At 38.2% G+C, this 12,071-nt stretch overlaps 1 protein-coding gene and 1 long non-coding RNA gene across 3 annotated transcripts in view; one reads left to right on the top strand and one right to left on the bottom strand.

Annotated features, from left to right (window-relative positions):
- The window catches only part of LOC138402599 (uncharacterized), a 55,397-nt gene extending 51,211 nt beyond the window's left edge, over positions 1-4,186 (bottom strand). Inside the window, exon 1 of the long non-coding RNA XR_011236957.1 lies at positions 4,146-4,186. This is a non-coding gene — a long non-coding RNA (uncharacterized lncRNA). The remainder of the gene's footprint in view (positions 1-4,145) is intronic.
- Positions 374-12,071, top strand: Sac1 (Sac1 phosphatase). Of its 2 annotated transcripts, XM_069499765.1 has the most exons (15): positions 374-388; positions 421-538; positions 891-985; positions 2,322-2,440; positions 3,035-3,127; positions 3,560-3,691; positions 4,213-4,321; positions 4,622-4,737; positions 5,505-5,729; positions 6,162-6,329; positions 6,764-6,970; positions 7,389-7,556; positions 8,007-8,108; positions 8,762-8,898; positions 9,498-12,071. In XM_069499765.1, exons 2-15 carry the CDS (start codon positions 501-503, stop codon positions 9,580-9,582), a joined length of 1,794 nt encoding a protein of 597 aa, XP_069355866.1. In that variant the 5' UTR covers positions 374-388; positions 421-500; the 3' UTR covers positions 9,583-12,071. The 2 variants fall into 2 exon arrangements, with proteins under 2 accessions (XP_069355866.1, XP_034826009.1); XM_034970118.2 differs by lacking the exon at positions 374-388.

The following is a 12,071-nucleotide window of genomic DNA, read 5'->3' as shown; positions in this document are numbered from 1 at the left end:
CTATATGTTATTGGTCTGGTTGGTCCGTGCACATGTTTCACACAAATATCAATGTGACTATGACATTATAGTTAACGTTCAGAAATTCAGTAATGAGGCACACTATAATAATGTAAAATATTTTGCTTTTATGTTTTTATTAAAATAAAAAAAACGTAAAACCTAAAATAAAGCTCACAATTCACAAACCCGTAAACTGAGTTTAAAGTTCGTTCAATAAACATCGAAACGGTTTTATTTACAACTCACAAAATATTCATTTACTTTTTGCCACAGATACCTACTTCACTGTTGATGACAGATGAATCAAAATCAATGTCACCGATCAATGTCATTTTGTCATTTGATTAGGGATTTTGTGGTTTTGGTAATTTGTTCCAATTTTCAGCATTTTCAGCCCTATTAATCTGTGATTTTCAGGTTACACAGAAACAGAAACCACTGTCTGTAAATGCTATGATTTAAGTAATTCAGTATTTAATAGGGGAAACTCAGTGAAAATGGCTGAACAACTATTAATACACGATGATATCAAACTGTAAGTAATAATTATTTAACACTGATTTAATTACAGTGTAATCAGCTATGCTGTCAAAATTAACAGGTGTTTCCTAGTTTATGTTTTAACCATATTTCTGAAGTTTTAGATACTCAAGTAGAAAATTACTTTAAATTTCTACTTTAGTACATAATTTTCTAATCAAATTAAATAAATGACATAGATATTTACATTCCTAAGTTTAAATACCTACATACTTATAGAATACCTACCAATTTTGTTGTATCCAATTATTATTAAGTACTATTATTGTACTGACTACCACTAGTTCAACACTGAAAAATGTCTAAAAAGAAAGAAACATCAAAAACAATAATAATTATTGTTCCAGGTACACAACAGCTGATAAATTTTATTTTGAACCAACCATCAATCCGACAGAGGTTTTGGTCATTGACAGAATCACTGCGGAGGCTTCAGTCAAAGGTACTTAATGTCTGGACAATCCTTCTGTTATTTTTAGGGTTCTGCACCTCAAAATGAAAAAAAGAACCTTTGTTGTCTGTCTGTTAAGAAACCTATGTGGTACTTCCCGTTAACCTAGAATCATGAAATTTGACAGATAGCAATGTTTTATAGCACATGTAAAAGAAAAAATCCGAAAACTGTGAATTTGTGGTACCATCATAAAAAAGTAGATTTGTGTTCCCGAAATAATTAGTTTATCAAATCACATCAAGATTGTGTTGTCCAGCATTAACGTGTCAATTTTTACTATACTGGTTTAAGATATTTTGTAGGATGGTGTGAAACCTTCATGTGTGAGTCTGATTCATACTTAACCTGTTTTTAAACTATCTATAACCAGGCCAGACTCAATTGGTCATGTGAACTGAGAAATATACTTCTGGTATTGCAACCTTTCATTAACTCCTTACAAGAGTAGAGATAAGAGTTTATATGATAGAAAGAGAGGTGTTTGTTAGATTTTAGTCTACAGTGCTGTGTGAGCTGAACTGAATTGCACTATATTATATCAATGAGTCTATTTAAGTAGCATATCATTTAAAGTAGTAAGACTGAAATAATCTGTGGCACTAACTATTTGGTACTTCATACTCATTTGTCATGTTAAATAATTTATCAAGCGCAATGTTTACAGCAAAAATATGCCAGTCACACATAAATGTGTAATTCAAAAGCTATCTATGTTTCTAGACCCACCTATGTGACAATTATTCCTGTTAAATGTTCTTATGGATGAGTCATTGAAGTATTTTTATATGAATCAATCAAATCAATAATTATAATTTTTGTTATAAGTCCCGCAAATTGCTATTGCACAGGAACCATGTCTCATTAACATCAAAATGACGTCATTTTGACGTCAGCCGAAATATAAATATACCATCAGCTCGAAACTTCAGTCTAGTGCTGACGTCACTAAAATGTCGGTTACGCGCATTAGCAATATTATATAGGTATACCACATACCTCTACCCATAGTCAGGTTTAGGTTTAAAGACGTTTATTCTCATAAAGACAAAGTCACTTACATGAGAACTTAATTCTAAAAATAAAGTTTACAAATATTTGCCATTTAGGTACTCATTCAATTCATTTGTCGAAGTGATTCGCATTACTCATAATGTGAGCTGCTAATTCAGTTTTAAATGCATTGAATGAGTGTACATTTTTTATATGTGCAGGTATTTGGTTATAAAGTTTAGCTCCCTGATAGGTAAGGGTTTTTCTGCCATAATTTGTTCTAGTTTTGGGTAGGATAAGATAGTCTATATCTCTTACAGTTAATATTTTTCAGATATAAAAACAGTGAAGATACCAATACCAGCAAATGCATACAAACCAGTGTGTGGGTTTCTAGGCTCCATCAAACTTATATCTGGAATGTATCTAGTTGTAGCAAAGTATAGGATATTGGTATGTTTATATTTTAATAATTGTTTACTCAACTTGTTATTTTTGTAAGGGATCATATGACATGTTACTCATTATCTTTTTGATATACTTACGTAAAAAATATGTTGGATATTATGTTTGTTTCTAATATTTCTATGATATATATTACAAAATCTAATCGTTCAGCTTTTGCCTTAAATTCTCTACTTGTTTAATTCGTTTTCTTTGCCTGAATTTGCACTGTAGAATAAAATAGAATATGTTTTATTCAAGTAAACTTTTTACAAGTGCTTTTGAATTGTCGGGTAGTTTTAATTTACCACTGGTTCAGACTGCTGTTCCTACCGAGAAGAACCAGCGAGAAACTCGGCGGTTGCTCTTTTAATTTTTAATTTTGTGTGTATCGAACACTCCACCGCCACCACCAAATTTCAGCCTGATCTATCCAATAGTTTGAGCATTGCGTTAATAGATCAGTCAGTCAGTAAGCTTTGCCTTTTATAAATTTAGATATCAAGACCTGAGTAATAAATCTTTGGCCTTAGATGCTACAGACCAAACATAATAAATATAGTATACATATAATAAAATTTTCAAATTTTTATTTATTTCCAGATTGGTAAAATAAATGGTCAGGATGTATTCCAACTAGCAGGCACTGATATAATACCATACTCACGTTCCACTAACCATCTTACCAATAAACAGGTGAAGTTATTATTATATATGACATCACAGATATATTCATCATCATCATTAACTGATAAATACAATTCTTTATTAGCAGTGAACATAGGTCTTTTCCAGGGACTGCTACACGTTCGCAAGCCTGCACTTTCTGGTGTGAGAAAGCCCAGTGCCATTTTAGCACTGTGGATTTTGAAATGTACCTAAAAGTCATCAATTTGTAATTTTATCACTGAGGCAGATTTTTTTATTAATTATAGGCAAACACTTGTCCAAAAGCACACCTGATAGAAATTGATGATGAGGCCTAAGATGTCCCACGTTTACCTAGAAGATGCCTATTCACTTTTGTTTTAAAGATACCCGGGTTTTGATAATTAATATTCCATGTATATTATATTCGTGCAGGCCAAAATTTTGGTGGCTTGCATTATTTAAGTTACTTGTTTACAGATTGAAGACAACAACACATATGAGCGGTTGCTCCGCGCGGCGCTGGACACGCCCGGAATATATTTCTCATACGGCTACGACCTCTCTCACTCCATGCAGAGGTTGCACTCTGTTCCACCAGATTTTCACAAGGTAAGGTTTTATAATATATATTACACAGACTGCAAGACACCAGTGTATGCGTGCTTCCTCGACTTATCCAAGGCTTTTGACATGGTGGCGTATTATCTACTGTGGGAAAAACTTAAGCGTGTAGAATTACCACACGAACTTGTCAATATGTTTCAATATTGGTATGCGCATCAGTCAAACAATGTTCGCTGGGCGGGGGCAATGTCGGATTCATATCAGCTCGAATGTGGTGTCAGGCAAGGTGGGTTAACGTCTCCAACTCTATTTAACCTGTATATGGATGAATTTGATCATCGCACACAGCAAGCAGCGTGTCGGTTGCCATGTTGACGGCGTTTGCGTCAATAATTTAAGTTATGCAGATGACATGGTGCTGCTGAGTGCGTCGTGCGGGAAGGACATAGGCTACTTTTATCCTGGAAAATCAAAGAGTTTCCACGGGATTTTAAAAAACCTAAATCCACGAGGACGAAGTCGCGGGCATCATCTAGTTTCTAAATAAACGTTTCTTTCTTTGTTAGATGTCGCTAGCGAGTCGCGCGGACTCCCGTTTCCTGTGGAACGGCCACCTCCTCAAGGAGTACTTGCACCACCAGTTCTCCAGATTTGCGCTTCCCATCATTGAAGGATGTATCCTTTTGCACATTTTGTCATCCATACAATTCTTTTGCAATTTCTATGTTATTTCACTGAACAGTCATTGAACAGGGGTAAAAGAATTTCCGGGTGGCTTAGTTCTATGCACTTAAAAAAATAACAAGTTACTCGCAAAACGAAATGCCTGAATGAACCAAGGCACGGGCATATACTAGATGTAGATACTATCACCATTGTTCATACTACCTAATGTACGATAGATCGCCCACTGCGCAGGTATTAGCTCTGCGCTCTCTATACGCGAATAACAATTTTCTTAACCAATATGCTCAGTTGTAGCAATAAACCGGGTGACAGTAAACGGCCACCAGTTGTCGTGGTCGCTTGTGTCTCGGCGCAGTGTGGACAGAGCTGGTACCAGGCTGTTTGTACGTGGGATTGACGCACAGGTTGGTTTTACAAGGTTGAGTCCCGATTCCTAACTTACTGGGGTGACATAGTTACCCTATGACTAAACCCCCAAAAGAAAATAAAGAGAGGAAAAAGAAAAGGTGTTCTTGTGTTTAAAATCTTAACGTCAAGCAATAAGGGGCCCTACCGCGGTTGTTTGACAGCTACAATGTCACGATCGCAATCATCTCTGATTGGTTAATGCTCGCTCACTATTGGCCACAATGCATTGTTGCTCATTGTTGCAACAAGAATCGCACAAATTCAGCCAATCAGAACAATTGAGATTGTAATAATGATTGATGCAGGTTTTAGACAATCAGACTTTGTGTCTGTATTTCATTGGCATACATTCTTGGGTTTAGGTTGCGCTCGCGCGGCGTTAGGTTGCACTTTTCTGCGCAAACGAATTATTTTGCCGATACGACTTATAAAAGTGGTTTCACTGTTCAACGGTTGAAGTTTGAACAATACAATTACTAATTAGTATACTTGTAAAATTCCCGAATATTTTGGGCATTTGGGCTAAAATAGTAAAAAAAATACAGGTTTAAATTCTGCCTTGTGCCTTCGTGATCTTTTTCTATATCTTTACATTTAAAGTGTAGACTAGCACAAGACCAATTCCTTGGCCCTTATTGTCATTTGAATCAAAAGACCATGCTCCCATATAAATCTTTATCAGCCAAAATAAAATTCCACAATTTATATTTTAAATATTGATTTACATGAAAAACTGATAATAAAATAATCTTCGCAATCACAGGGCAATGTAGCAAACTTTGTGGAAACCGAACAAATAGTCGAGCGGGGTGGCGAGAAATCCTCCTTCGTCCAAACCAGAGGGTCCATCCCTCTATACTGGAGCCAGTACCCTAACCTCAAGTACAAGCCCGCCGTCGCGTTATCACCCGAAGATCACGTCGCGGCCTACACCAGGCATCTGAGGGACCAGTTGCAGAGATATGGGAATCAAGTGCTCCTGAATTTGGTAAGTTTCAGTTGATGACATGGTTGTCAAACTAAAGAGATCGATGAGTCGTATATAGTGGTAGGAAAGTTGAAATGTTATTAAAACAAGTCGTATTCGCGCTACGAGGTTTCCGTTCCTTAGAAGAATACATTTATTTATTTAGTCCTCCATCCATGATCCTTAATCATGGCCAGAATTTCGCAGCGCGGCATGAAGCATACTAGATGCGGAACGGGCGCGTAAGGCGCATTGTGAGTGGGGAGGGAGGCTTAAGTTGGAGGGATGTGTTTCTTTCTCATGACGATTCCAGCTGGTCAACGTTACATCGATGTAATGTAGGCATGGCATACAGGGTTCGAATCTAGTCGGACATATTTCAATAATTCATGTGTGCTCTAACCGTTTATAGTAGTTTATTATTTAAAAAAAATATTTTAAAATTTTGCACAGATCGACCAGCACGGCAAAGAAGAGGACTTGGAGCGCGGCTACAGGGCGGCCGTGGCGGCGGCCGCTTTGCCCGCAGTGCGCTACGAACCCTTTGATTTTCATGCGGAGTGCCGCGGCATGAGATACGATAGACTCAACGTGCTCATCGATCGAATAGCGCATGAACAGGTATGGACTTGTTCGATCATGAACCAAGATCTTCCTTTTCTTTTTCGCCGCGTTAAAACATTGAATTGTAGCGTGATGTGAAAGGTATAGCTTTGCAGTTTATTGGTTAGCATGAATCATATCATAACAATTCAATTGCCAGAGTGGGAAAAAATATATTTCAGTAATTACGCTCTCTCTACGTACATTTTGCGCTAGCTACGCTCGCATTGAGTTTTCAAGTAAAGCTTTTTACGGACGCTTCGCTGCCGGCCATTAAAATGGAAAAATCGAACCGGATCAGACCGGTCAAAACCGGATCGTACCGGATTTTTCAGTCCGGTGAAAATTACTTTCACTGAAAAATGTGTATAAGCTGTGCGTCTGTCGGGCGTTTTGCGATACCTGAATTTGTTTGTAATACTATTTTGTAACACATTTTAATATCTTCCTAGACTGAATTCGGCTACTTCCTGTCCCGAGGCGGCACAGTGCTGCTCCGTCAGAGCGGCGTGTTCCGAACCAACTGCGTGGACTGCCTGGATCGCACCAATGTGGTCCAGAGCTTACTCGCCAAGAGGCAGCTGCTGGCCGTGCTGAAGCTGCTCGCGGTCAGCTCGGGAGACGAGCAGCATCCGCATTTAGACAATTTGTTTAACACTGTAAGTTTTTTCAAATTGAAATACAGATCATTTATTCCGGGGAGAGAATTATGGTCTCACTCTTATGGGTTTCTACTTCCTTCTTCACTGCTGGTGTTCCGTTTTTTAAAAATTATTATATTTTATTTATATTAATTAATTAATTAAAATAATTAATTAATTAATTAAACTCTAGATGATGCCCGCGACTTCGCGTGGATTTAGGTTTTTAAAAATCCCGTGGGCACTCTTTAATTTTTCGGGATCAAAAGTAGCCGAATGTCCTTCCCCGGGATGCAAGCTATCTCTATACCAAATTTCTTCAAAATCGGTTAAACGGATGGGCCGTGCAAAGCTAGCAGACAGACATACTTTCGCATTTATAATATTAGTATGGATAACATTGATGCTTGGGTTTCATTATTTTTGTTTGGCATAGGTATGGGCAGACCACGCTGATATGATTTCGGTGCAATACTCGGGCACTGGCGCGCTGAAAACCGACTTCACTCGCACGGGCAAGCGCACTCGCCTGGGCCTGCTCAGGGATGGGATCAACTCTCTCACGCGATACTACAAGAACAACTTCAGCGACGGCTTCCGTCAGGTATAGTCGATGACATACCAAAGACATATTTCTGTCTTAAATAATAGTTTTTTTAATGAATATTAGCCATGTTAAATCTAATTATATAAAAGGAAAAAGTGACTGACTGACTGACTGATCTATCAACGCACAGCTCAAACTACTGGATGGATCGGGCTGAAATTTGGCATGCAGATAGTTATTATGACATAGGCATCCGCTAAAAAGGATTTTTGAAAATTCAACCCCTAAGGGGGTGAAGTAGTGGTTTGAAATTTGTGTAGTCCACGCGGACGAAGTCGCAAACAAGCTAGTGACTAATATTACCCTTTCCTCTCCAACTAAGTGTCAAGATTGTGCTAGGAGTAGGTACGACAATAGTGCAACAGGCGGGGACGAACCTTTCGGTTTTCAGTCCACTCCTTTAACCTTTGATCTATGGAGGCTCTAAATATAATATTATATTTTCAGGATGCCATCGACTTGTTTCTAGGCAAATACGTGGTAGTGGACGGTGAAGGCAACACCGTGCTGTGTCCTCTGCGGCGAGATCGTGACTGGAAATATATTACAGTGAGTTATTGGACAGCATTTTATTAAAAAAATATGAATTTTATGAAAAAATATCAGAAGTGTAGAAAAAAACGAATAATTTTAATTAAAAAGAATCTTTTTATATTTTAGTATAATAATTTTAAAGTTGGGACCATTTTTAAGCAAATAATAATATAGTTATAGCTCTCTTATATTTCATTTTTGCTGATTTTGTCCCTGAAGTCCTTGTTGCTACCTTCTCGATCTTCGTTCCGCTATGGAGGTGACGGGCTCACTTCGCCACCTTCTCCCTTTGCTCCACTCGGCTCTCATTCAAGTCCTCCTTTACGAGCTTCTGGCTTCGCACTTTACAAAAATATTAGGGGTAGGGCAGACAAGACAGTTGAAAGTGTGGAGTCCTGTGTGGAGATGACCTGCCCATTGCCACTTCAGCTTGCTAATCCTTTGAGCTATGTCGGTCACTTTTGTTCTTCTGCGAATTTCCTCGTTCTGGTTTTTTTTTCTGGTATCATTCTCAGGGAAAAATCCAGAACGACATACATACGAACATAGCTCGCTTGCTCGATTTTTACTTTGTGGACGAGGCAAACTGTCAGTGTCCATATTTTAAGTGGACGTTGGTGACGGAACACTAAAAAGAAATGTAGTAAACCTGTGTGTTTGTTGGTCAGTTCCCATCGGTGCTGCTGGTGGCGGTGTCGATGTTCTGCGCGAGTGCCGCGCTCCCTTCGCGCAGCTCCACAGAAGTGCTGCTGTATCTTATGTTCTGGGGCGCGGCCGTCGGAGCCACGCTCACCTTTATATTCAGGTGATTGGCAGACACGCTTAGGCCCGATCTCCACCTAAGCGGAGCGGACAGGAGATGTGTGCGGTCGGCCAATCAGATTTAAATAAATAATAAATAAATAAATAAAATCTTTAATATCTTTACAAACATGTAGTTTAACAAGCTCGATTTAAAAAAAATCACGTGATAATTTTTTCACGTAATTTATTATGAATCTGATTAGTTGACTGAACAGATCTCCTCTGCTCTCCGCATAGGTGGAGACCAGGCTTTATCTCACACCCTAGTATGAATAAATTCAAATATTATAAATGCAAACGTGTCTGTCTGTCTGTCTGCCAGCTTTTCACGGCCCAACATTACATCCCAGGGAAGGACATAGGCTACTTTTACCCCGGAAAATCAAAGAGTTCCCATGGCATTCTTCAAGACCCATCCATTTAACCGATTTATATGAAATTTGGTACAGGAGTAGCTTGCATCCCAAAACTTGACAAAGGCAACTTTATAAACCAGGGAATCAGAGTTCCCACGGTTATTATTATTACACGGGAGTTATTTTATTTTGTGTGAATAATGGTAACAATATAAAAGAAATGTATTTTTCTGTGTGTACGCAGACACGGCACGGAGTTCGTGGACTGGCCTCGACTGGACGGCGGCGGCCTGGCCACGAGCCGTGGCGTGCCGCCGTCGCCTTTATGATCCACGTGCCGCTCGTAGTCGTCGTCTGACCCCTCGTCTCCCCTCCACTCCACACTAAACCACTCACCACACTCTTCACAGTAACTGGCAATCACACGAACGTCTCTGATACGAACCGCTGAGGTGTAGAATAGAATAGAGTAGATTTTTATTCAAATAAACTTTTACAAGTGCTTTTGAATCGTCAACTAGTTTAATTTACCACTGGTTCGGAATGTCGTTCGTACCGAGAAGAACCAGCAAGAATCTCGGCGGTTGCTCTTTTAAAGAGAGTGTGGAATGCCCTTCCGGCGTCCGTGTTTCCTGCCACGTACAACCTAAATACCTTTTAAGCAAGAGGCATCTTCCATACCCTATCCGCGGAAAGAAGTTACCAATCAAAAACATCTTTTCAAAAACATTCCTGCAACACCTAGTTTATTCAGAGCTGATCGATACGTCGTAATCTTTTTCAAATTCATCTCTACTTTAATCTACTAAGAATATTCGCTAGAGTCATTTTATATGTAATATAAAGATGCCAACTACATTTTTGCATATTTTTCTGAATCAAATATTTTGCTACAATATAATTTAATAATTATTAACTACATACTGTACTTTTAGAACTTTATCAGATTATAATATTTGTGTAATTCCATCTTATGAAGAAAATTATCAATGTTGTTATTGAACAAATCGCATGTACAGTGCTACCACTTTTATAGGTAACGCCGATGTACCTGCGCAGAAATCTTATTTTTCCGTCCGCTACTAGTTGTTGCGTACGCGCCATTATTTGTACGCGCGAATTATGAGCGAGATAGCATGAGCCTCTGTTGTTCTTGTGTTTAAAATCTTAACGTCAAGCAATAAGGTCTACATTTCATTGGTGTACATTCGGTTTTAGTCGGCGTTAGGTTGTGCTTTTCTGCCCAAATGAACTTTGTCGACTTACAAAAGTGGTAGTACTTTACATGAATATGTAACATAAGTCTTGAGATTCAAGCCAGATGACGCAATGGTCTAAGTGGGAGGTCCGGGGTTTGACTCCCCGCTGGAGTAATTTGAATTTTTTTCCGTCTTACTACAAAAAATAAAACAAGTTTAACTAATGTGTGTTTAAGTGCTTGTATGGTTAAACTGTCAGTTGTTGTTGTTTTTTTTTGTGGTAAACTGTAAAGTTTCCAAATTAGCTCAGGTTTAGCCTGGAGGCTTCGGTCGTAGCTAGTTACCACTCTACCGACATAAATGACCGTCAAGCGATTTAGCGTTCTGGTACGATGCCATGTAGTTAAACAATCAGAGGTTCAATAAAACTGCCATACCTTTTCCACGCTATCTCTCTTTCATACTAGACTGCATCATCACTTACTATAAGGTGAGACAGTAATAAAAAAACTTTTTTTACATATTCTATGAATGTGAACCTTATACCTCAGGATTTAGAGTGCATTTTCATATTCATCCTATCAACGAATGCTTCGTATTGTAATTTGTAAGATAATAATATAGGGGCATATTTTTCTGACTTGTTGCTTTTTATTATGATAAAAAGAAATGTTTTGAAAGTCATTCCATTTTGCATACTTATCATTTGACTCACTTTTTGATAGTGTATCACTTTAAATCATCTTTGGAAATATGGACCTTATTTCTTACCACATAAGGTCGGTATTGGAGGTAATTTTGTTTTACGCTATCTGAAAACTAAAATAACAGGTCTACATTTATTGCTATCCCTTTCATAATGCTTGCTGCGGATAAGGATAGCACTAGATTTGGACCTGTGCTTTGAGTTTAGAGATTGTGTGAAACAAAATTAGCTATAAATGTCAAAAAGTGAATCAAATGGCATAAAGTGAGTTAAAAAGTCACTTTCGCGTTTAACTTTGTTATATCTAAATTATAAATTATAGTCAATGTTTTGAATTAAATCTTTGTATTGTGAAGAGTGAAGTGAAGTGTATAGCTAATATTGGGATAGTGGTTTATACATGAATGTATAAAAAAGGTGGATCAGACGCTGCTAATATCTACCTGAAGTAAATATCTATAAGTCCCGCAAATTGCTATTGCGCGGGAACTGTGTCTCATTAACATCGAAATGACGTCATTTTGACGGTAAATAAAAATATACTATCAGCTCCAAACAGTGCTGACGTCACTAAAATGGCGGCCACGCGCATTAGCAATTTGCGGGACTTATACTTATCGCTATCCTACTTCGACTTAGATTAGAGCGAGAGGTCGGTCCCCAGTGGTGTACGATCTCTCGCTCTCGCCTGGGCAGTCGAAGTGGGATAGCGTTAAGTAGGCATTAAGAGTGCTATATCCATAGGTATATCATAGATTCATGGTTTCATACAAATGAAATTAGAGTATCATATGAGGCGCGGTGTAAACGCTTAGTTCCGATCACAGAATGCAAAATAGAAGTGGTATAAAAGCTTGTTATCGTCTAGATGTGTAGTGAAACATCAGTGCACGAAAACAGACATATTTTTGAC

Source organism: Maniola hyperantus, chromosome 7 (assembly GCF_902806685.2).
Source record: "Maniola hyperantus chromosome 7, iAphHyp1.2, whole genome shotgun sequence".
NCBI lineage: Eukaryota > Metazoa > Arthropoda > Insecta > Lepidoptera > Nymphalidae > Maniola > Maniola hyperantus.
Note: the sequence above shows the minus strand (reverse complement) of the source record. Positions and strands in the feature narration are given on the sequence as shown.